This window comes from Nematostella vectensis, chromosome 9, assembly GCF_932526225.1.
Source record: "Nematostella vectensis chromosome 9, jaNemVect1.1, whole genome shotgun sequence".
Lineage (NCBI taxonomy): Eukaryota > Metazoa > Cnidaria > Anthozoa > Actiniaria > Edwardsiidae > Nematostella > Nematostella vectensis.
This window is the reverse complement of record NC_064042.1, coordinates 16,283,950-16,309,531: the sequence shown is the minus strand read 5'-3', so window position 1 is coordinate 16,309,531 and position 25,582 is coordinate 16,283,950. Positions and strand designations below refer to the sequence as shown.

General features: G+C 44.0%; 3 protein-coding genes, 1 long non-coding RNA gene and 2 other non-coding genes across 6 annotated transcripts; 1 reads left to right on the top strand and 5 right to left on the bottom strand.

Annotated features, from left to right (window-relative positions):
• Positions 1 to 1,424: 1,424 nt before the first annotated feature.
• Positions 1,425 to 1,509, bottom strand: Trnal-caa. The gene is given in 2 exon segments: positions 1,425 to 1,460; positions 1,474 to 1,509. It is a non-coding gene; the product is annotated as a tRNA-Leu (tRNA).
• Positions 1,510 to 2,457: 948 nt separating this feature from the next.
• Positions 2,458 to 2,543, bottom strand: Trnal-caa. Its single transcript is given in 2 exon segments — positions 2,458 to 2,493; positions 2,507 to 2,543. It is a non-coding gene; the product is annotated as a tRNA-Leu (tRNA).
• A 3,782-nt stretch (positions 2,544 to 6,325) lies between these two features.
• Positions 6,326 to 8,486, bottom strand: LOC116610221. The gene has a single exon (XM_032370994.2). It carries the CDS (start codon positions 8,118 to 8,120, stop codon positions 7,200 to 7,202), a length of 921 nt encoding a protein of 306 aa, XP_032226885.2. The 5' UTR covers positions 8,121 to 8,486; the 3' UTR covers positions 6,326 to 7,199.
• A 440-nt stretch (positions 8,487 to 8,926) lies between these two features.
• LOC116610217 lies at positions 8,927 to 11,249 on the bottom strand. Its single transcript, XR_004293263.2, has 3 exons — positions 10,930 to 11,249; positions 10,330 to 10,488; positions 8,927 to 9,890 (listed from the first exon to the last, which is right to left on the bottom strand). It is a non-coding gene; the product is annotated as an uncharacterized LOC116610217 (long non-coding RNA).
• Positions 11,250 to 15,045: 3,796 nt separating this feature from the next.
• On the top strand, positions 15,046 to 19,001 carry LOC125572437. The gene is made up of 2 exons (XM_048732942.1): positions 15,046 to 17,757; positions 18,717 to 19,001. The coding sequence occupies exons 1-2, from the start codon at positions 15,046 to 15,048 to the stop codon at positions 18,999 to 19,001; spliced, it is 2,997 nt and encodes a 998-aa protein (XP_048588899.1).
• Positions 19,002 to 21,315: 2,314 nt separating this feature from the next.
• On the bottom strand, positions 21,316 to 25,189 carry LOC5502688. Its single transcript, XM_001623803.3, has 3 exons — positions 24,789 to 25,189; positions 22,579 to 22,822; positions 21,316 to 22,020 (listed from the first exon to the last, which is right to left on the bottom strand). Exons 1-3 carry the CDS (start codon positions 25,119 to 25,121, stop codon positions 21,782 to 21,784), a joined length of 816 nt encoding a protein of 271 aa, XP_001623853.1. The 5' UTR covers positions 25,122 to 25,189; the 3' UTR covers positions 21,316 to 21,781.
• Between the last annotated feature and the right edge of the window lie 393 nt (positions 25,190 to 25,582).

The window sequence follows — 25,582 nt, the reverse complement described above, 5'->3', positions numbered from 1 at the left end:
GTGAAATTCATTTTCAAAAGTAAAAATTATGTGAACGACTCTCCGCCTATGCGCTAACGAGGCCTACATAAGAAATATGACTCTCTATGCGTGTTTGTTGTGTTTTCGTCAAACCCATGGTCATAGAGTCAAACGTTTTCAAAAGAAAAAAATATGCACGTGTGAGGATCGAACTCACGACCTTCAGATTTCTAAATCAGATTATGAGACTGACGCGCTGCCTACTGCGCTAACGAGGACAACATGAGAAATGTGTCTTCTCTATGCGTGTTTCTGGTGTTTTTTTCTATACGATCGAATGCCAAAATGAGAAATGTGCCTTCTCTATGTGCGTTTGTCGTGTTTTCCTCAAACCGGTCAAAGTGTAATTCATTTTCAAAAGTAAAAATTATATGAACGACTCTCCGCCTATGCGCTAACGAGGCCTACATTAGAAATGTGTGTTCTCTATGCGTGTTTGTGGTGTTTTCGTCAAACCGGTCATAGGGTCATTCGTTTTCAAAAGAAAAAAATATGCCCCGTGTGAGGATCGAACTCACGACCTTCAGATTTCTACATTAGATTATGAGACTGACGCGCTGCCTTCTGCGCTAACGAGGCCTACATGGGAAATGTGTCTTCTCTCTGCGTGTTTGTGGTGTTTTCTTCTGACAGATCAAAGGCCAGAATTGGAAATATGTCTTCTCTATGTGCGTTTGTCGTGTTTTCTTAGAACCGGTCATAGTGTAATTCATTTTCAAAAAGTAAAAATTATGAGAACGACGCTCCGCCTATTCGCTAACGAGGCCTACAAGAGAAATGTGTCTTTTCTCTGCGTGTTTGAGGTGTTTTCTTCTGGCAGATCAAAGGCCAGAATGGGAACTCTGTCTTCTCTATGTGCGTTTGTCTTGTTTTCTTTAAACCGGTCAAAGTGTAATTCATTTTCAAAAGTAAAAATTATGTGAACGACGCTCCGCCTATGCGCTAACGAGGTCTACATGAGAAATATGTCTTCTCTATGCGTGTTTGTGGTGATTTCGTCAAACCGGTCATAGAGTCATTCGTTTTTAAAAGAAAAAACTATACCAAGTGTGAGGATCGAAATCACGCCCTTCAGATTTCTTCATTCGATTATGAGACTGACGCGCTGCCTTCTGCGCTAACGAGGCCTACATGGGAAATGTGTCTTCTCTCTGCGTGTTTGTGGTGTTTTCTTCTGACAGATCAAAGGCCAGAATTGGAAATATGTCTTCTCTATGTGCGTTTGTCGTGTTTTCTTAGAACCGGTCATAGTGTAATTCATTTTCAAAAAGTAAAAATTATGAGAACGACGCTCCGCCTATGCGCTAACGAGGTCTACATGAGAAATATGTCTTCTCTATGCGTGTTTGTGGTGATTTCGTCAAACCGGTCATAGAGTCATTCGTTTTCAAAAGAAAAAAATATGCCCCGTGTGAGGATCGAACTCACGACCTTCAGATTTCTAAATCAGATTTTGAGACTGACGCGCTCCTACTGCGCTAACGAGGCCTGAGAAATGTGTATTCTTTTTGCGTGTTTGTGGTGTTTTCTTCTAAGAGATAAAGGGCAGAATGAAAAATGTGTCTTCTCTATGTGTGTTTGTAAAAAATTAAAATTAGTAAATTAGTAAAATTAAAAATAGTAAAAACTATGAGAACGACGCTCCGCCTATGCGCTATCGAGGCCTACATGAGAAATATTTCTTCTCTATGAGTGTTTGTGGTGTTTTTGTTAAACTGGTCATAGTGTCATTCATTTTCAGTACTAAAAATGTGCCTACATTCTAATCTACATTCGATTATGAGACTGACGCGCTGCCTTCTGCGCTGACGAGGCGTACATGGGAAATGTGTCTTCTCTATGTGCGTTTGTCGTGTTTTCTTAGATCCGATCATTGTGTAATTCATTTCAAAAGTTAAAGTTATGAGACTGACTCTCTGCCTGTGCGCTAACGAGGCCTACGTAAGAAATGTGTCTTCTCTATGCGTGTTTGTGGTGTTTTAATCAAACCGGTCATAGGGTCATTCATTGTCAAAAGAAGAAATGTGCCCGGTGTGAGGATCGAACTCACGACCTTCAGATTTCTACATTCGACTATTAGACTGACGCGCTGCCTACTGCGCTGACGACGTTTACATGAAAAATGTGTCTTCGTAATGCGTGTTTGTGGTTTTTGTCAAACAGGTCATGAGTCATTTATTTTCAAAAGAAAAAAACTATGCCCCGTGTGAGGATCGAACTCACGACCTTCAGATTTCTAAATCAGATTATGAGACTGGCGCGCTGCCTACTGCACAAACAATGCCAACATGAGAAATGTGTCTTGTCTATGCCTGTCTGTGGTATTTTCTTCTAACAGGTCAAAGGGCAAAATAAGAACTGTGTCTTCTCAATGTAGGTTTCTGGTATTTTAGAAAAACCGGTCATAGTGTCATTCATTTTCAAAAGAAAAAAATATGCCCCGCGTGAGGATCGAACTCACGACCTTCAGATTTCTACATTCGACTTTGAGACTGACGCGCTGCTTACTGCGCTAACGAGGCCTACATGAGAAATGTGTTTTCTCTATCTTCAAAGAGCTTTCTTTCGTTCTGTTTGCCGTAGAGATTGTCAAAAGAATTCGTACAACTGAATATACCTGTTCTGTTCCCTGTATTTCCTGTGTTAGATCAAATTTAAACAGATTTAAACTTGGCACTCTAAATAACAGAGGCAAATTCTGTATAATGTGAATATTTAAAAAAAATTTTGACACATTAAATTATTTGAAATTTATTTTGAGCAAACATCTTTTTAACGAACACTCCCGGTTTCTAGTGTTATTTTGATTAAATGATTACAGACTTTTCCTGGTTTAAATCTTCACCCTTTTGACAAAGACTCAGACACCTTAATTTAAAGCTTTTAGTATCTTCTTTCACATCCAAAAAATATTTTTTGTGTTAATGGCTTACATAGTAGTGTTTGACGGCTAAACGACATTATTTTTTGAAAAAAACATTTAACCCTCCTCAATCCATTATAATGTTTTCCCCGTTGAGAAAAATTATTTTGACTCTTTAACCTTTAGTCTTATCTTGGTGAATTCTTTCCAATGTAAAAACAAATTAAAAATAGCTTACAAATTATATTTATGAAGGGAAGTTCATTTATTATCCCGAGCGAGGGGGGGGGGAGATGATACTTTTTATGGGGGAAGGGGGTGAAAAAATTTCCGAGGTCTTAAGGAGGGCGTCAAAAGTCACTGATTTTGGGTGTTCTCTTTTCTATATTATTTGACCAAGTATCAGGTCAGACTTCCTGTTTCAACGAGTCTCGGTTTGGGGGCAGTTATATGGCATGTATAATCCAGGAGTCCAGGATACGTATTAAGCCCCGTTTTATCTATGCAATGCAAACCTGTATACGCCCTATATACAATTTTTTTATGATTTTCGCTATATGATATTTATAAAGAGCTTATGTTCCATATTCAAAATTATTAACAAAACGTTCTAATGCCCCGTGTGAGGATTTAAATCACGACCTTCAGATTTCTAAATCAGATTATGAAACACACGCGCTGCCTACTGCGCTAAAGAGGCCTACATGAGAAATGTGTCTTCTCTATGCGTGTTTGTGGTGTTTTCGTCAAACCGGTCATAGGGTCATCCATTGTAAAACTTAAAAATATGCCCCGTGTGAGTTTTTGAATCCTAACCACTCCGCTTCCGACATAGAGCTAGTACCTACTGAAAAAAAACACGACTCCATCCGCCTAAGCAGGAGACGCCACCGTTCATTAATTAATTCTTTTATTTAATCATTCATTCATTTACTCATTCATTCATTTATATTTATTTATTTTTTTTTGGGGGGGGGGGGGTGGCATGGGGGCACGAATACAGTTTGAACATCAATAAAATGTGACATCTTTTTCAATATTATTATATAGTTTCAAATATGAAGAAATTAATCCTATGGAAATCCTGACAACAATTCATGTGATCACATCTAAATTCTATCGCTTAAACCAAACAAACAAATTTTAAATTAATGCAAATTCCTTCTGTAAACGAAGATTTTGACTAAGTCAACATTAGTGACCAGCGATTTAACATTAAACGGTTTAGAACTTGACTGATATTGAAATGCTACAACAAGCTAGAGTTTCATGATAGCTATAACCTGAAACATCTGAAAACGCATGCTCTCTCTTACTTGGCTTATGTTCTCGAAAGGATTGGAAACCGAGGTATTTTAATTTTGCTCTCGTTTTCTTTGACATTAATAATGCTTTACATTAATAGTAGTCCAACATCACCAACATCAGCTATTTAAATTTCTTAACGCTCACCTTGTCATGCGAAATTTTCCAAGAAAAAAATGTTGTTAATCCTCAGACCCGGTGAGATATTTTATTTTTTAATTTAAATACATAGTTGTACCCAATCTCGGATGCCGTGAACACCCAGGCAGAACATTCGCACTCAGTCTTACCCTCTTGCATCTGTTCGAAGGATTCTCATAAAAGAAGAATCTAATACTAGGGGAATAAATCAACATAGGGTGGAAATGGTATGTTTCACACCTTTTTGAAAGCACAGTGGCATTTGTCTCCAGTCTCTCACAGTAGTTTCGCCGACGTTTCTAGCGCTAGCAGCCCTCCGACTAAGCAAAAGAGCAAGAAACTAACTACTAATTAATTAAATAACCACGATTGTTGAAAAGCAGGCATGATTACAATTATACAAAAATCACTTTTAAATTTCAAAACACTCATTACAAGAACAAAGATGCGTGTATAATCGTGTAATCATCTTGGCGAGTTATGTGTCTTTCAGCGTAAGCACTATGCTATCAATGAAACATGCCAACGATGCATTCATAACATGGTGTCGTATTACCGTCAAACAGACGAGTAATGCAAATAAGAAAATCCAAAGAGTTTTCCATTGATTAGTCCGCTTGCAACATCACATGATATCACGACAAAATTACAGACTGATAAAAATGTGTGTTTGGCTTTAGTAACGAAGCCAGTAGTTCTGATCTAGAACGTTGAAGAACTCTAGATAAAATTTAAGGTTGCAAAATGTCGAATAAGCTTCCAATAAGGGCGACTCTACCATTGTAAAATCTGAAAGCTCCAATCCGAAATAGTCATCATATCAGTTCGCCATTTATAGGTACCTCAACACAAACAAAGACAGCAAAGACAGTACTAAACCAAGGAATCCTCCAGTGCTCGCTTTGGCAGAGTTGCAGAGCGGGTCATCACAGCAATAGATGCAAACGCGGCCGACTTCGGTACCAAACTGCTGGTTTTCCTTACAATCATCATAGCACGTTCTCCCATGAAAGGTCTTGTCCTCAGTGCATCCCTTTATAATAAACGGCGTATCCACGTCTTGGTTCTTACGGAGCTCAATCTTGTAGCACTGTTCTGTAGGCGGGCAAGAGTAGGTTTTGGGGCTTTGAGCGCAGTTTTCACCAGAGCATGAGTAGCAATCGAACACAGAGTTAGCGGCATCAGTGCAGTGAAGTGCCACCAAGAAAATAAGCGATAGAATCACCTCAGAGCGCATTGTGAAGACTGTAACAAGCAAACGAACGAATCGCGTCCCGCTCAATTTCACTGATGTGCTGTTTTAGAATAGTGATTACTTTAGAGGTATCATATAACAAGCGGTATCCCGGCGTGCATCTAAATCACTGGAGCCAGCCTGCAAAGGAGCCTGGGCTATATAGGCCTTGTCAGAACTTTGAGTTATCCGAGTTGAATTAGTGGGCGCAACTGAATCAGTTTTTAGAGGGCGATAAACTTTGAACCAGCGGGGGCAGTTTTTTTTTATCTCACACACAGGGTGTTGTCAATTTTGAATCAAAGGCGCGCCACATATACTGTACCAAGAGAAGATAACAAAAAAATATATTCTTAACGTGTACTTTTAACTTGAGGGTAAACTTAAAAGTTTACCCTCAAGTTATTAAGAACTAAAGGGGCTTTATTATTTAACAATTATACCATTTGCATTGAGATGGATGGTGGCTAAATATCGAGATACCGAGAGCCGAAGGCTCGAGGTAGATATTTTTAAAGCCACTATCCGCCGAAATGGAAATGGTATAATTGTTTTAGTATATAAAACGAGCTTTAGAGCAATTTTCTTTTCGGAAACACTTGCAAATAGACTGTTACACCCGCCATTTTGGGGCGCAGGTAAACCACCTCCGAGGAGGTGTATATTGCATTTTATCCCGAGTTTTTCAACCAATCAAATCTTTTGTTCCTGTGAGGTTCCTGAAACTTATATGCTAAATGTATATTATCCTACTGTACAACTTTATAGTAAAAATATTTATTTACATATTCACATATTCACATTGGAATTTTATATGCTATATCTTTTACAAGATATATTAATACATCCAAAATACAAGTATCTAATGTACCCTGTACATATGTACTTAGTCAGTATAATACAGTGCGAGCGCACTGCGCTATGTGAGTTTCATGACGCATGCTTGAGAGTCTCTAGGATTGCGTGACTAGCGTCTCCTGGGCACTACGATTGCGTGACTAGCTTGCATATCTGGTGTACTATGATTGCGTGACTAGCTTGCATATCTGGTGTTTACTATGATTACGTGACTAGCTTGCATATCTGGTGTACTATGATTGCGTGACTAGCTTGAGTCTCTGGTGTGTACTATGATTGCGTGACTATTTGCATATCTGGTGTACTATGATTACGTGACTAGCTTGAGTCTCTGGAGTGTGCTATGATTGTGTGACAGTTTGCGTCTTTGGTGTAATATGATTGCGTGACTAGTTGGCTTCACCAGTGAGATGTCGAATGGCATGTTCTGTGCATAAATGCCATTTACGGGAAGAGTAGATAATAGATAGATAGTAGATAATACCCCGAGTGCACACTACCGGTATTATTGCGTGACAGCCTTGCGTGACAGCCTTGCGTGACAGCCTTTCGATCCTATTTGCGCGACGCGTAGGTTATGAAGCCCTATGCAAATGGGTGATCATCTCAGTAGTGAATTAAATCCGGTTAAATTACATGGAATTTCAACCCATCCAACAAATGAAACGACTCTATTCTAGGGAACAAATAATACGAGGAGATTTATTTTTAAATAAAAACGGTGAGAGATTAGAATATTCCAAACAAAAACAGATCAGCATTTTCACGCAGGTCGCTCTAACTCATCAACAACATGCCAATTATGTTAAGCATGACAAGTACAAGACCCCCAACACCTCCCCCCTCAGATCCGCTTACGCCTCTTGCCCCTTTCCATGTTTCTTGAGCGGGTGACGGGCTCCCTGTGGTCCTATTAAAGTTCTCCTTGTTGCATCCGTCGCCATAACAACAATGAATACACATCTCGTAGGCGACCCCTATTGTTCTACACTCGTCCCAGCACCCTCGGTCATACAGGAGCTTGTGATCCGTACACCCTTTGAGACGGAGTGAGCCCTGGGACGAGTTCCCTCGAGCCTTGAAGCTGATTGAAACGCACCCCTCCCCCGCGGGGCAGTGAATGAGCTCCTCGGTTTGCTGGTCGCAAGTCAGGCCCTGGCAGATCGCGCACTTAAAGCTAGGTTTTTCTACGGAGATTTCCAGCCAAACTCTTGTAGTCCAAACGCAGCATAATCTTACACTGTTCCACTTTAGTACTCCGCCCTCTTCGAGTTTTGTATCTATTGTTATTTTCTCGCCTACTTTAAAGCATTTTCTTTCACAGCTGTAGATTCGTCGCTCGTTTTTGCCGCTCTGGTCTAGAATAGTGAGCTTTTTTACCAGCACACATATGTTTTCGCCGTCAAACGTGGCTCTCACGTCGTCTACAAGGTACTGCGCTGTTCTGTTAGTACTGATCGTCCTGACGGAATGGTGCACCAGCTTAGCTCCGTACGTGTACATGTTGCTAGTACCCTGGTTAAACTCACGCACCAGCAGACGAACTCTCCGGTAAGGCGTATTTGGGGGCATTGTAACATCTCCCTCATCAAATTCACACGCGGCTAAACTTCTTTGAGTCATTGGTATTCCATTAGTTGTCCAGATCCATGACAAAATCGATAAAACTTCTAATAACCCATAGAGTTTAATACTCATCGTTAGAAGGATTTCGAAAATTCGAAAAAGGAACAGCTTTTTTTAATCTGAATGGCTCTTCTTCTCTTTATCTTTTACCAGTGTGTTTTCCTTCTCGCGCATTCAATGAAAACTGCTTGATGAATGTGGTGGGATTTTGACGTCCTTTTATTTGCTATCTCTGTCAGCTCCTCCCTGCATGCGCGTGACTGAGGCCCTTGTCTTCTAATCATGGCGTGATTCTAAAGGTCACGCGTCAGCACCATCAGGAATTGAATTGCTTCCCTTTTAAAGGAAATGTTTGTAAACAGATAAGCGCATCCAGTTCCGGTGGATGATTATAGGCCTTGATATAGGCATTTAATCACTGACTAATCAAAGATAAAATTAGAAATAACAAGAACCGTCCATTTCGCTATTTTGTCATGCTCGTGGATGATTATAGGCCTTGATATAGGCATTTAATCACTGACTAATCAAAGATAAAATTAGAAATAACAAGAACCGTCCATTTCGCTATTTTGTCATGCTCGAGCGTACACTTTGGCATGCTTGAGCAAAGCTAGAGATTACTGAATCGTAGAAGGTACTGCAAAATACTCATTAGCAGAAGATGGCAATTATTCGCCCGATAATTCCCAAATGATTTAATTTACTTCGCAAAAAGATTGCCGTTCCATGCGAATGGGATGGGAGTGTATATTTGTTTTACTAATCGATGATCGATATGTGCGAACGAATATACGTATCGTAATAAAGAGCTAAAAGGGTGTTGTTTGTTGTATCTTGTTAAATGGATATGAGGAGCACAACAGGAAATACCAAAATAGCAGTAATAATATTTTTATTAAAAGCCTTTTTACAATACAAAAAAATTCCTATTAAAATTATGCCAAACTGCGCTTTGGAGTCATAATCATTATTGCCCAGTAATACAAAATTGCTCCCATTTTATTGGGGTAAACTTTAAAAGCATTGCCGATGAAGTTTAATTGAGGGAAGCCGGCTATGCCGTGCTGAGAGTCCCTAAAACGGACGAAACAGCTGTCCATGGTTGCCAAACTGCACGGGTAATAGACTGTGCTAGCGTGTTGTCTTGGCCCGCCTAGTGCCAATGTTTGTATGCTAGTGCGCTTTAAAGTTTACCCATTTTCGCTCCCATTTCATACTCAAAATCAAATTAAAATCATACTACATGTTCTAAATAAGTGATTTACCACTCCAATGAAAATAAATACTCCAATCTAACTTAAAAGATAAACAAAAGCTCGCTTGATTCTACCCACCACCCTGATCCAAAACTAATTTGATATCCCTTTAATATCTACTAAGAGAGACTACTAGAAAAGTTCCATCAGGATTATTATATTGTACAATTAGGGAACAAAACAGATAATCTATATATCTATTGCTAGTTGCTAGGTGATATCTGTACGCGAACTTGTGGGTAATAACTACATGTTTTTTATTTGATTGAAAGTGCTCTTCAGATTGAACACGAATCGAGTAGATTACCCTCCATCTCCACTTAACACATCATTCCCTAATTACACGAATCGAGTAGATTACCCTTCATTTCCACTTAACACATCATTCCCTGGTTACATGAGTCAGCATTGATGAAAGGAAAAGGACGACCCCTTTACTCGCTTTTTCCGTGACCTGTGCCCATTGGAAGAGAGCGAGCCTGTAGACCTTAATGGCATCACGTGATGGCATATGCCCTTTCAATTTCTGCTATACAGTAGGAACTCGATTCATCCATCAATTGATCGATTTCAGGTCTCACAACTATAAAATTTACGGAAATAATATCAATTAAACGATACTCCCGATATAACAACGCAATTGCATATATAATATTATGCCCTTGACGCCATCCTTATTGTCATATCGAAGTTCCATTGTAGGTGAGTATCCTACCTATCGCTGTTTAGTTTTCTTAAGCAACACACAAAACAAATAGACTCGCTCTAAGCCGCTTTGACAGAGTCACTTTAATGAGAGAAAGAGAGGGGTGGACTTTGCGGAAGTCTAACAAAAACAAATAGAATGATATCGATATCGACCGCAAAAAAACAGGTTTAATGGAAAACCAGGAGCAGGGAAATTATTACGTTTGAAAATAATATTAATAGAAATGGAAGAAGCGCACACAGGTATACCACAATCATGAAGCCTTACTGAACCAAGATTGCGAAAGGGGCTTCGTTCACTATTTATTACTCACAGAGATCTCTTATGTCCGTGTTGGTGGTATTGTGGCTCCACAGCGGACCTTTCGCTCTCGTGGGGTCACCCTCTGGGTACCGGCCTGTGACCCGTTTATCACGTCACGCGATCCTGCCTTTTTCTCTTGTGAAAGGATGTCGGGAAACAAGCCGCACTTCTGAAGCAGTAACATAAACAAATCGTGCTCTTATTTACAACATGAATTATAAGACTAATAATTGACATGAATAATTTATTCTTGATGTTTTGGTTAGCAAACGTAGGTCGGACGACTAGCGAAATTAAAAAATCCATGGGATTATGTTCTAATATCTAAATAGATACTGGATCATATATTCTTTTGTCAATGACATTGGAAATTAGCGAATAAGCGGGTTGTCATCGTTGCGAAATCAAATCTTTTGGTTGTAGTTCCTCGTAAAAAATAAGGACACGCAGGCGGCGGAGATCCTGGTAACGAGTCTTTGTTCAAACGAAGGTTAACTGCAATTTTATAACACAACATGGGCGTGGACAACTATATACAAAAGGCCGCCAAACAACTAATACGATTTAAGCTATGATACAACAATTCTATCAAATCTTAATAAGGTATTACCGATCATTCCTTGGTCGAGGAAGCGTACTTGTATATTTCACGCGGAACAAATGAATCACGAGTGAATGTTTCCGGAACATTTTATTTCCGGTATCGTCATGTATCTTTCACATTTGAATTTTAATCCGATAATGAGAAGTAAGGGAGTCACGGGGCTTTCCCCATGCCGTGCCGATAATAAATTCGCTGCTTGTGGTTCTGGCACTTCCGCATCAAGGTAATATACACGGAGCGTGTGATTGCGGGTTCTGCTCTGCTCCGGACTTTAACTCCTAATATATATCCTAATATATCCTGGTACCCTCTGTGTAGCCCCTAGTACCCCCTGTGTAGCCCCTAGTACCCCCAGTGTAGCCCCTGGTACCCCGTGTAGCCAATAGTACCCCCTGCGTAGCCCCTAGTACCCCCTTGTGTAGCCCCTAGTACCCCCTGCGTAGCCCCTAGCACCCCCCTGTGTAGCCCCTATGTAGCCCCTGGTACCCCTTGTGTAGCCCCTAGTACCCCTTGTGTAGCCCCTAGTACCCCCTAGTACCCCCTGTGTAGCCCCTGGTACCCCTTGTGTATCAGCCTGTGTAGCCCCTAGTACCCCCTGTGTAGCCCCTGGTACCCCTTGTGTAGCCCCTGGTACCCCTTGTGTATCAGCCTGTGTAGCCCCTAGTACCCCCTGTGTACCCCCTAGTACCCCCTGTGTAGCCCCTGGTACCCCTTGTGTATCAGCCTGTGTATCCCCTAGTACCCCCTGTGTAGCCCCTAGTACCCATTGTGTAGCCCCTAGTACCCCTTGTGTAGCCCCTAGTACCCCCTAGTACCCCCTGTGTAGCCCCTGGTACCCCGTGTAGCCAATAGTACCCCCCTGCGTAGCCCCTAGTACCCCCTTGTGTAGCCCCTAGTACCCCCTGCGTAGCCCCTAGCACCCCCCTGTGTAGCCCCTATGTAGCCCCTAGTACCCATTGTGTAGCCCCTAGTACCCCTTGTGTAGCCCCTAGTACCCCCTAGTACCCCCTGTGTAGCCCCTGGTACCCCGTGTAGCCAATAGTACCCCCCTGCGTAGCCCCTAGTACCCCCTTGTGTAGCCCCTAGTACCCCCTGCGTAGCCCCTAGCACCCCCCTGTGTAGCCCCTATGTAGCCCCTGGTACCCCTTGTGTAGCCCCTAGTACCCCTTGTGTAGCCCCTAGTACCCCCTAGTACCCCCTGTGTAGCCCCTGGTACCCCTTGTGTATCAGCCTGTGTAGCCCCTAGTACCCCCTGTGTAGCCCCTGGTACCCCTTGTGTATCAGCCTGTGTAGCCCCTAGTACCCCCTGTGTAGCCCCTAGTACCCCCTGTGTAGCCCCTGGTACCCCTTGTGTATCCCCTAGTACCCCTGTGTATCCCCTAGTACCCCTTGTGTATCCCCCTGTGTATCCCCTAGTACCACCTGTGTAGCCCCTGGTACCCCTGTGTATCCCCTAGTACCCCTGTGTAGCCCCTAGTACCCCTGTGTATCCCCTAGTACCCCTGTGTATCCCCTAGTACCCCTGTGTATCCCTAGTACCCCCTGTGTAGCCCCTAGTACCCCTGTGTATCCCCTAGTACTCCTGTGTATCCCCTAGTACCCCCTGTGTAGCCCCTAGTACCCCTGTGTATCCCCTAGTACCCCCTGTGTATCCCCTAGTACCCCTTGTGTAGCCCCTAGTACCCCTGTGTATCCCCTAGTACCCCCTAGTACCCCTGTGTATCCCCTAGTACCCCTGTGTATCCCCTAGTACCCCTGTGTATCCCCTAGTACCCCTTGTGTATCCCTCTGTGTAGCCCCTAGTACCCCCTGTGTAGCCCCTTGTACCCCCTGTGTAGCCCCTAGTACCCCCTGTGTAGCCCCTGATGGTACCCCTTGTGTAGCCCCTAGTACCCCCTGTGTAGCCCCTAGTACCCCCTGTGTAGCCCCTGGTACCCCTTGTGTAGCCCCTAGTACCCCCTGTGTAGCCCCTAGTACCCCCTGTGTAGCCCCTGGTACCCCTTGTGTATCCCCCTGTGTAGCCCCTAGTACCCCCTGTGTAGCCCCTGGTACCCCTTGTGTAGCCCCTAGTACCCCTTGTGTAGCCCCTAGTACCCCCTGTGTAGCCCCTGGTACCCCTTGTGTATCCCCCCTGTGTAGCCCCTAGTACCCCCTGTGTAGCCCCTGGTACCCCTTGTGTAGCCCTAGTACCCCCTGTGTAGACCCTGGTACCCCTTGTGTATCAGCCTGTGTAGCCCCTAGTACCCCCTGTGTAGCCCCTGGTACCCCTTGTGTAGCCCCTGGTACCCCTTGTGTATCCCCTAGTACCCCTGTGTATCCCCTAGTATCCCTTGTGTATCCCCCTGTGTATCCCCTAGTACCCCCTGTGTAGCCCCTAGTACCCCTTGTGTAGCCCCTAGTACCCCTGTGTATCCCCTAGTACCCCTGTGTATCCCCTAGTACCCCCTGTGTAGCCCCTAGTACCCCTGTGTAGCCCCTAGTACCCCTGTGTATCCCCTAGTACCCCTTGTGTATCCCTCTGTGTAGCCCCTAGTACCCCTGTGCATCCCCTAGTACCCCTGTGTATCCCCTAGTACCCCTGTGTATCCCCTAGTACCCCTGTGTATCCCCTAGTACCCCTTGTGTATCCCTCTGTGTAGCCCCTAGTACCCCCTGTGTAGCCCCTTGTACCCCCTGTGTAGCCCCTAGTACCCCCTGTGTAGCCCCTGGTACCCCTTGTGTAGCCCCTAGTACCCCCTGTGTAGCCCCTAGTACCCCCTGTGTAGCCCCTGGTACCCCTTGTGTAGCCCCTAGTACCCCCTGTGTAGCCCCTAGTACCCCCTGTGTAGCCCCTGGTACCCCTTGTGTATCCCCCTGTGTAGCCCCTAGTACCCCCTGTGTAGCCCCTGGTACCCCTTGTGTAGCCCCTAGTACCCCTTGTGTAGCCCCTAGTACCCCCTGTGTAGCCCCTAGTACCCCTTGTGTATCCCCCCTGTGTAGCCCCTGGTACCCCTTGTGTATCCCCCTGTGTAGCCCCTGGTACCCCCTGTGTAGCCCCTGGTACCCCTTGTGTATCCCCCTGTGTAGCCCCTAGTACCCCCTGTGTAGCCCCTGTTATCCCTTGTGTATCCCCCTGTGTAGCCCCTGGTACCCCTTGTGTATCCCCCTGTGTAGCCCCTGGTACCCCCTGTGTAGCCCCTAGTACCCCCTGTGTAGCGCCTAGTACCCCTTGTGTAGCCCCTAGTACCCCCTGTGTAGCCCCTGGTACCCCCTGTGTAGCCCCTGGTACCCCTTGTGTATCCCCCCTGTGTAGCCCCTAGTACCCCCTGTGTAGCCCCTGGTACCCCTTGTGTAGCCCTAGTACCCCCTAGTACCCCCTGTGTAGCCCCTGGTACCCCTTGTGTATCAGCCTGTGTAGCCCCTAGTACCCCCTGTGTAGCCCCTGGTACCCCTTGTGTAGCCCCTGGTACCCCTTGTGTATCCCCTAGTACCCCTGTGTATCCCCTAGTACCCCTTGTGTATCCCCCTGTGTATCCCCTAGTACCCCCTGTGTAGCCCCTGGTACCCCCGTGTATCCCCTAGTACCCCTGTGTAGCCCCTAGTACCCCTGTGTATCCCCTAGTACCCCTGTGTATCCCCTAGTACCCCTGTGTATCCCCTAGTACCCCTGTGTATCCCCTAGTACCCCTGTGTATCCCCTAGTACCCCTTGTGTAGCCCCTAGTACCCCTGTGTATCCCCTAGTACCCCTTGTGTATCCCCTAGTACCCCTGTGTATCCCCTAGTACCCCTTGTGTAGCCCCTAGTACCCCTTGTGTAGCCCCTAGTACCCCTGTGTATCCCCTAGTACCCCTTGTGTAGCCCCTAGTACCCCTGTGTATCCCCTAGTACCCCTGTATATCCCCTAGTACCCCTGTGTAGCCCCTGGTACCCCTTGTGTAGCCCCTAGTACCCCTGTGTATCCCCTAGTACCCCTGTGTATCCCCTAGTACCCCTGTGTATTCCCTAGTACCCCTTGTGTATCCCTCTGTGTAGCCCCTAGTACCCTCTGTGTAGCCCCTTGTACCCCCTGTGTAGCCCCTAGTACCCCCTGTGTAGCCCCTGGTACCCCTTGTGTAGCAGGCGCATTGCGCAGGCGCCGGTCATGGCGGCCACGACTTTTTCGCTCCGTTTTCTAGTAGCATTATTACTCTCATTGACCACCTATGTTCGAAATTCAACTCTAAAGGGGAACAGTTTAGCCACTTTAGAACCTGTTGTGCAGGGCTGGAGCTCAAGAGTATCGAGACAGACCCTAAATTCTGTCGGTGAGCTTTTGACCAGGCATGTACGCCTTTCCAACAATGGCTTCCATCGGTCTCGTCTCCCGGTCGGTAAATGGTCCAAACATGGAGTCACTATCCTCTGTGTGCCTGGTCACGACCCTCCATTGGATGTTACGGTCTTTTCCGACGTGGCTCTGAATCCTGGTCCGTGGACAAATGAAATTTCAAGAAGGCCACCGAACTCGAGAGCTGACAAAGATTCAGAACCTGATTTGCATAACCGCCAAGTTCCATCTACTCAATATTCGAGAGGAGAGTTAATGCTACTACGACATGCTTATAAACAAACAGTTGATCGATCTTTCTTTAGTACCCTTCGTGAAAACGGCATATTTCGATATCGAGGGAAGAGATCAGGAAGACGAGTGAAGCAGAGATCTGACAAAAATAACATCCAAACAGTTGCTGGTCGTCGTCCATACAAAACATTCTCGAAAGAACGTAACTTACAAAATCTCATAATGGTTAACACAGAGTCCAGTGTTTCTGAACGGAATTCTAAATCTAGTCTTGCAACATCGACCTTCGCAGTACCCAAAATGTTGTTCACCAATATTTGCAGCTTATCAAAAACAAAAAATAGGGTTCGCGCTGCAGTGGCATTGGAGGCTGACTTGCGAAATAAAGACATCGACATCTGCCTTGTTTCGGAGACTCATTTGAAGCAAGACACGCCTGACGCGATAGTAAACATTCCAAATTATACCATTTTCAGACGGGACAGGTCCTGGGCTGGCCTTGATAAAAGAGCTAAAGGAGGCATCGCAATATACACAAGAAGCAATGTAACCGTAATAGACATTTATAGATCGACACTCTACGAGCTGGTGTATTTGACTATAAGATTACCCTCGGGACACTTGTTATTGGTATGTAGTGTTTATCATCCGCCTAAGCCAACCTACCGGACCCTGGATTTTATGCAATACCTTGTAAACCTGATGGACAATGCGCTAGATCAACATCCAGGACTAACCATTGTTATTGGTGGCGATGTTAATCAACTTGATGTACAAGAGCTGTGTATGTTGACGGGCTGGAATGCCCTCGTGACTTTCCCGACTAGAGGTGATTCCTATTTAGATAACGTCTTTACAAATCGACCGGACTTGTTTGGGGAGTGCATTCCATACAACATATCAATCAAAACAGATCACACGGCAGTTATCTTGCCAGCAGGGAAGAAATTAAAACCTCTTCGAAAAACGATCAAAATTCGAGACTGCAGGAAACACAGAAAAGAAGCGTTATATTTAGCGCTGGCAGAAGAAAAATGGGATAGTGTATTAGAGAGTAATGATGTTAATGAAGCCGTTCGCAACTTAGAAAACCTTATTCATGACAACCTGGAAAAGTGTATGCCACTCAAGACTGTGCGCATGTCATCTCGTGATCCGCTATGGATGACGCCTTTGGTGAAGTCCCTGTTAAAGACAAAATCAAAGATAGGACCAAATAATACGGATCGGCTTAAAGAGATCAACAAGAAAATCAGTGATCTTATTTGCAAAAACAGAAAGAATATTTTGCAAGCACCAGTTGGCTCGAGGGAGTGGTGGAGGCATATTGATAACCTCTCACAGCGCCGACGTTCTTCAGCTAAGGTCTCGCTTGATGAGCAGTCACTAGTCGAACTCAATGACTACTTTGCGAACCTCTGTTGGGACACAGCGTATGAGCAGCCCACCCTGGTCGAAGTCCATAGTGAAGACCACGCCCCGGTTATCTCAGAAAGATACGTGTGGCAATGTCTGCAGCATTTGAAGAACACTGCAACCGGACCAGATCTCATCCCATCTTGGATATGGAAAGAACACGCAGAAATATTTACATCAATCATCTGCAAGATTTGGAACTGGTCTCTTGAATCAAGTGTTTGGCCGTCGTCATGGAAACGTGCCCATGTAACCCCCCTACCTAAAGTGGATGTACCAAAGGGCAAGACCGAGTACAGAGGAATCAACATTACGCCTGTTATTGCCCGAGCTTTCGAAAAAGCTGTTTATAACATTCACGTGCGAGAAACCGTAGAAGAACTTCTGAGTTCCACTCAGTTTGCATATAGAACTGGCGGGAGTTGCACAGACGCGCTACTATGCATGCAGCACTCGGTCTACGGCTATCTAGATAGTCCGGAATGCAAAGCCGTCAGATTGTTTGCGATGGACTTTTCCAAAGCGTTCGATAGCGTAAAACACGTAAATTTGTCATGTAAGCTTAAACAATTACCATTAAGTCCCTTTATTGTTAATTGGTATCTGAGTTTTTTGGCTAGCCGCCAACAGCGCGTGGTATACAATGGGTTTGAGTGTCATTGGAAATGTGTAAATCGAGGTACAACGCAGGGCAGCGTTAGTGGCCCGTATCTTTTTAACATATTTATCAATGATTTAGAAATCAATTTATGTAATCAGCCCGCTCTGTTTAAATATGCTGACGACTCAAATATTGTTATTCCTGTCTGGGCCAATGGCGAATGTCGCACGGACTTAGTAGATTTGTTTTTAACTTGGACAAAGGACAATGGCATGGTATGTAATTCATCTAAATGCAAAGAGCTAGTTTTCCGCAAGAAAGGGTGTAATCAGAATATCGAGTTAGTGAATAACATTCCGCAATGTACGGTATTACCGATTCTAGGGATTACCTTTCAGTCTAACGGCAAATACAGTGAACATGTGCGTTCCAAGTTAACAAAGGCAAATAAGTGTCTTTACATTTTAAGATCTTTAAGAAAGGAAGGAATTTGTCAAGAAGAACTCGATCACCTCTTTAAGTCTATTGTCCTTCCTGTACCCCTTGTACCCCTTGTGTAGCCCCTAGTACCCCTTGTGTAGCCCCTAGTACCCCTTGTGTAGCCCCTAGTACCCCCTGTGTAGCCCCTGGTACCCCTTGTGTATCCCCCCTGTGTAGCCCCTGGTACCCCTTGTGTATCCCCCTGTGTAGCCCCTGGTACCCCCTGTGTAGCCCCTGGTACCCCTTGTGTATCCCCGTGTAGCCCCTAGTACCCCCTGTGTAGCCCCTGTTATCCCTTGTGTATCCCCCTGTGTAGCCCCTGGTACCCCTTGTGTATCCCCCTGTGTAGCCCCTGGTACCCCCTGTGTAGCCCCTAGTACCCCCTGTGTAGCGCCTAGTACCCCTTGTGTAGCCCCTAGTACCCCCTGTGTAGCCCCTGGTACCCCTTGTGTAGCCCCTGGTACCCCTTGTGTATCCCCCTGTGTATCCCCTAGTACCCCTTGTGTAGCCCCTAGTACCCCTTGTGAAGCCCCTAGTACCCCCTGTGTAGCCCCTACTACCCCCTGTGTAGCCCCTGGTACCCCCATGTACCCTTGTGTAGCCCATGTACCTTATTCCTCTTATTCCTTTAATACATCACAAACTACTCCATAACTATAGCACCGAATTAATGCGTGGAATACGTAGATCAAGAATCGTGTGGTTATATTTGTGAGATTTTAGTGACGCGGCTAAGATTAGCGACAATGGCATGGTATGTAATTCATCTAAATGCAAAGAGCTAGTTTTCCGCAAGAAAGGGTGTAATCAGAATATCGAGTTAGTGAATAACATTCCGCAATGTACGGTATTACCGATTCTAGGGATTACCTTTCAGTCTAACGGCAAATACAGTGAACATGTGCGTTCCAAGTTAACAAAGGCAAATAAGTGTCTTTACATTTTAAGATCTTTAAGAAAGGAAGGAATTTGTCAAGAAGAACTCGATCACCTCTTTAAGTCTATTGTCCTTCCTGTACCCCTTGTACCCCTTGTGTAGCCCCTAGTACCCCTTGTGTAGCCCCTAGTACCCCTTGTGTAGCCCCTAGTACCCCCTGTGTAGCCCCTGGTACCCCTTGTGTATCCCCCCTGTGTAGCCCCTGGTACCCCTTGTGTATCCCCCTGTGTAGCCCCTGGTACCCCCTGTGTAGCCCCTGGTACCCCTTGTGTATCCCCGTGTAGCCCCTAGTACCCCCTGTGTAGCCCCTGTTATCCCTTGTGTATCCCCCTGTGTAGCCCCTGGTACCCCTTGTGTATCCCCCTGTGTATCCCCTAGTACCCCTTGTGTAGCCCCTAGTACCCCTTGTGAAGCCCCTAGTACCACCTGTGAAGCCCCTAGTACCCCTTGTGTAGCCCCTGGTACCCCTTGTTAAGCCCCTAGTACCACCTGTGTAGCCCCTGGTACCCCCTGTGTAGCCCCTAGTACCCCCTGTGTAGCCCCTAGTACCCCCTGTGTAGCCCCTACTACCCCCTGTGTAGCCCCTGGTACCCCCATGTACCCTTGTGTAGCCCATGTACCTTATTCCTCTTATTCCTTTAATACATCACAAACTACTCCATAACTATAGCACCGAATTAATGCGTGGAATACGTAGATCAAGAATCGTGTGGTTATATTTGTGAGATTTTAGTGACGCGGCTAAGATTAGCGACAATGGCATGGTATGTAATTCATCTAAATGCAAAGAGCTAGTTTTCCGCAAGAAAGGGTGTAATCAGAATATCGAGTTAGTGAATAACATTCCGCAATGTACGGTATTACCGATTCTAGGGATTACCTTTCAGTCTAACGGCAAATACAGTGAACATGTGCGTTCCAAGTTAACAAAGGCAAATAAGTGTCTTTACATTTTAAGATCTTTAAGAAAGGAAGGAATTTGTCAAGAAGAACTCGATCACCTCTTTAAGTCTATTGTCCTTCCTGTACCCCTTGTACCCCTTGTGTAGCCCCTAGTACCCCTTGTGTAGCCCCTAGTACCCCTTGTGTAGCCCCTAGTACCCCCTGTGTAGCCCCTGGTACCCCTTGTGTATCCCCCCTGTGTAGCCCCTGGTACCCCTTGTGTATCCCCCTGTGTAGCCCCTGGTACCCCCTGTGTAGCCCCTGGTACCCCTTGTGTATCCCCGTGTAGCCCCTAGTACCCCCTGTGTAGCCCCTGTTATCCCTTGTGTATCCCCCTGTGTAGCCCCTGGTACCCCTTGTGTATCCCCCTGTGTAGCCCCTGGTACCCCCTGTGTAGCCCCTAGTACCCCCTGTGTAGCGCCTAGTACCCCTTGTGTAGCCCCTAGTACCCCCTGGTACCCCTTGTGTAGCCCCTGGTACCCCTTGTGTATCCCCCTGTGTATCCCCTAGTACCCCTTGTGTAGCCCCTAGTACCCCTTGTGAAGCCCCTAGTACCACCTGTGAAGCCCCTAGTACCCCTTGTGTAGCCCCTGGTACCCCTTGTTAAGCCCCTAGTACCACCTGTGTAGCCCCTGGTACCCCCTGTGTAGCCCCTAGTACCCCCTGTGTAGCCCCTAGTACCCCCTGTGTAGCCCCTACTACCCCCTGTGTAGCCCCTGGTACCCCCATGTACCCTTGTGTAGCCCATGTACCTTATTCCTCTTATTCCTTTAATACATCACAAACTACTCCATAACTATAGCACCGAATTAATGCGTGGAATACGTAGATCAAGAATCGTGTGGTTATATTTGTGAGATTTTAGTGACGCGGCTAAGATTAGCGATTTCTTTCACGCCTTTTCAAGACCGTTGTGTTGTTTAACAAGAAAACACTGCCGACACACATTAAACACGAAAATTTCGCTCTTATTCCTTTAATACATCATGAACCCCTACGTAATTAGCATCGAATTAATCCCTGGAATACGTAGATTAAGGATCGTGTAGTTATTTCTGTGCGTTTTAAGTTATGCAAGTAAATATGAATAAACAAAATGTATGGAAGGGATAACAGTTAAACGTTTTTATATGAAACACTTAGAGTGGTTTTCAAAATGTGTAATAGTCAAGCCAAGCCAAAACAAAAGAAAACAAAGACAATACATTGTATTCCTAGTAGTAAATATACTAATAGTATTTCACGGGTTTCTGAAAAACTTTTTGGTTAAAGTTATATGTGTGGACGCATTGCGTATTCGACGAATACCCCAAATAAGCGCCCCCTTTAAACCAAAACTATTAATAAGTGCCTCCCCGAATAAGCGCCCCGCTCCTTTCCACAGGTTTTATGTAACTGAGTGAAATGACTATCATACATGTAGTTCTAAGAAAGCACTGAAGCACATAGAATATGGACAAGAAAGAGAAAAATATTTAATGGATCAAAGTTTATTGAAAAAAGCTACTTCAAGATGTAATGATGATATAGAGTAAAGAAACTGTTGTAGTAAAGTATAAAAGAATGGTCAAGAATCCATTGCGGATAACGTCTCCCTGATTTGATCCTTCGAATAACAACCAATTAAGGACGAACATCTTCTCGGGTTAGGGACATTAAACTGGAGGTCCGGTCTCTTAAACCTACACTAACCCGAATCGGAAGGGATGTCAAAGAACCACTTGGGATGCAATATACCCTCTGGCAGTAACCACTCTCAGTGCTTACTAACAATACACACACGCTTGACTTGGAGCCTCTGTTGTTCCTCCCGCACCAGTATAATTTGTGGAACTTTGTTAATAAAAATAAGCAAATAAATAAATACACATATTCGTGTAAATACAAGACGGAGTATAATCATCAGGAGATATTGTGTATATGTGCTTATGCAAATGTGCTCACTGCATAGCCTGATACTTTTCACTTGTTGATTTGTCTACTTGCACCATCGCTTTGATCCGTTCTTTAGCTTCCTTATACTGCTCTTTACTGAAACACTTCTCAAGCAAGGGATCCCACAAACAAGAGAGATTATCAGCGGCGCGCATGACGGTCAAGAGGGCTCTGAGGTAGCTGTCTGGCTCCGCGTGACCAAGACCAATCTTCTGAATCTGTTGCCTTAAATTCTCCTCAGGTTCTGTAGAGAGTTTCATGGGTAAAAATGATGCAATTATTAGCAAGTGCTACTTGTGTAACATGATAAGAGTTTTTATACATATCCTTTCTCACTCCCTTACCGAAGTACTTGTAAAACAAGACCCACTAACATGGTGTGCACTGATTAAATAGAGAGATTTAACATATAATGTAAACTCTCAGCAGGTTTGTCAAGGGTTTTGATCCAAATACATCTCAAGGTCAATACTAGGGCAGATGTTTGCAGCATAATAATCATTTTAGATAGGCATGTTTCCAAGGAAGGGATTATTTAGCTTTAAACTTAAAGGGAAGAAGGGCTTGGGAGATACCAGAAATTTAAATATCAAGCACAACAAATGAGATGCAGAAATTTAAGTATTTTTTTGTTAGCAGTTAACTCAATATTAAATGTTCCATTTCCTTTGACTGCCTTGCCCCTTTAATTCCCTTTTTTTCCAGGTTAGAAGTTTACAGTGGGCCTATCAATGCTGACAGCGCCCTCACCCACCATTCACATTACCCAACCTACCCCCCCCCCCAGTCTCCCAAGTCCTACCTGGGTTAACAGTGGGGTAATCAATGCTAAACATGTGCTTGTCCTTTTTTAGGATCCCTAAGTCATCAGCAAGGCTGTCAAGGGTGATGGTTCCACACTGGTTCTTGGACCTGAAGCTGTACAAATCTTCAGAGATCCATTTTTTCAGCTTTCGAGGCTCATTGAAACTTTTTTCGTGCCGCTCAAGGATCTTGTTGAATATAGCTTTGTCAAGGTAGGTTCCTGTTGGTGAATCCTGAACAACCTAGGAAATAAGATATCTGGTCCATATCTTGTGGGAAATTATAGCAGATGGGCCATATATTGCATAAACTTATAGTAGATGGTCCATATCTTGTGTTAATGTATAGTAGATGTCCATATATTGAGAGAGCTATTATAGCAGAAGGTCCATATATTGAGTCCATAGGTCAAATACTGCATCTTGACCTAATTTAAGAAATATACCTGAGGGGGGAGTGGTGCCCATTCACATGTACCATAAAGAGAAAGTACAGCTATAATAGCATATTGGGAGAGTCCCTTGGGCATTATAAGTCTATTGGGGCATAAATGAGTGCAGTGCTCACAAGAACTGGACCACCATGACCCCCATGACTCCCATGACCCCAAAGAGGCCCCAAAATGAGCCCAGAGAAGCTGCAGTAATGGACACCATTTGGAAAGAAAGAAAAACTCTAATTGCCAATAACTCATCAGGCTAGTGATACTTTAGTCAAACAGCCATTTCTATGAAGGTGAGAGTTCTATGTGTAAGTACCAGAAAGTTTTGATTTTGACATAAACCATGAAAGCCACTGTGTGAATATATGTATTATTTCTGTAAATACTGGCTGGTTGCAGCACTTTTATTACCAACAGACAAACTGGCTTCCACAACAACATTACACAATGTGAACTGTTTCCTTTTGTCATTCATTGTTCCTAAAAACTAGACCCTGCACACAGGGTTGACTGGGATACCTGAGATCTGCAACTTGTTTGTCTGACATGTATGACAAAGATTTTACTGCCTACTTTAGATATAATAAAAAAATATATATATTGTCCTATCTCCAAATACTACCCCCGCATCAGAGTAAGCACCGAAATATGTTAAGGAAAGCTGAGAATGTGTTTTAAAATTGTTATTTCTTAAACATTTTTTTGGTTCACTGCCCTCAATGTGCTATTACTTAGGGGTAAATTTATTTTAACACCCACAGTTAGTCCTATTGTATTAACAACATAATTTTATTGAAATGTATTATTTTTGTTATGTAAGTTACAAGTTAACCACAACATTTATTTATTTACTTTGAAGTCAAATGAGAGGGCTTTAGAATATCCAGACTCGATTGAAATTTATAGGGCATAAACATATTTTCAAGATCAACAACACTACAAAAATATTACAAATCCCTAGATTTTATTGAAAATGTTCCATAAAAATAAAATGACATTCAATGAGGGATAAAGGTTTTTCAGGGAATTAATAAAACTTAAGCTTATCTAAAGGAAGCACCAAAGTACCAAAATAATTTTCATAGATTTAAGTACATATTTTACACTTACATGACTTACAACCCCAATGATGTACTTTATTAAAATCGACATGGTTAAAGTGAGGAGATTCAATGAGACAGATCAAGATATTTTATAGTAAGAAAATAAAATTCATCTTAGGGTAGCCGGTCAAGTGTCCGATGTAAAGAAGATTAATCGACAAAGCGATTTGTAGGAGACGATTTCCATCAATTGTTTCAAACTAAGAAGTATCGCCTGTGGGGCAAGGGTTCTTAGGAATTGCACTGTGCAAATCGCGAGACAGAAAAAAAAACAGTTGCATTTTATGACTGGCCGGGCTACCACTGGACTGGGTATCCCAGTGCAGACGAAAACTCAATACTCAAACTCGTTACCGGAAAGTTGTTTACCTGAAACGAGCTCTTACAATGCACAAATAATATCCGGTTAGTCAATCGATTTATTCATTGCCCACAAACAACAAGTGTAGCAGGATACTTATTAGCATACACATGCAAACTTTCTAATAGCCACTTTCTAATCCACGACTCGGCCAGTTGTACTTGTATTACTGCGACCTACCTCCACTGGCAACACAAATTGGGATGGTCGATCAAAACACAGTTTTAGCCTAATACTCATAGTTGTTATTGTTTCCGATGCATTTTCGGAAACACTTAACGGGCGAAAACAAGCAATATTACCTTAACATAGACATCCTCTCGGTCGATGCCAAGCGTAGTTTTCGGTACAACATCAACTGTTATCTTTCCTTGGATTATAAGGTCAAGGAGACAAGCGGCCGCCGCTCCGGCTTGCAGCTCACAGGACGTTTGCCTTCCTTTCACATTACCACTCTCGGCGTCCTGCCACAGCAGACAATACGCTTGAGACAGCGTCAACTTTCTCTCCTTCATCTCGGAGGGATTGAAATGCGCTGAGTTTACTATTTGCAAGACAGCATCTCGCATTGACGAACTAGCATAGTCGATCGCCGCCGCCGCTGCTCCGGCACCTGGTGCTCCGTATGCTGCCATATTACACTCGAAAGGTCCGTAAGGTTCGAGGAAGGGAAGCGTATTATATCGAGGTGTTGTTTCCGTGACGTCGGCGTTATCACAGGAACCCCAAGCTCACAGTGTGATCACGCTACGCAGTGCTAATAAGTTTGAAGTAAAACATGAGCCGTTCATTCTGCTATGAAATAAATTTCTAAAAATTTTAATAATATTATTTGATTTTTATGTCTTCAAATAGTCTGGATAAAATTCTAAGCTATTTGGGCGGGTAGTTTGCAATCTTCGCTGTTGAGGCTCGCACAATACGTAAACGAAAGTTTTAGGGCGGCAAGCCAACCGAAGAGGGTTATGGGTACACTCTTAATTTTTTTTTTATAAAAACGTCTAGTTTTCAGTTGAGGCTGGGCCGTTCTTATTTTTGGGACAATTTAAGGCTGAATATGTTCTTGGCGATGTTCTTAAATTTTGGTGTATATAAG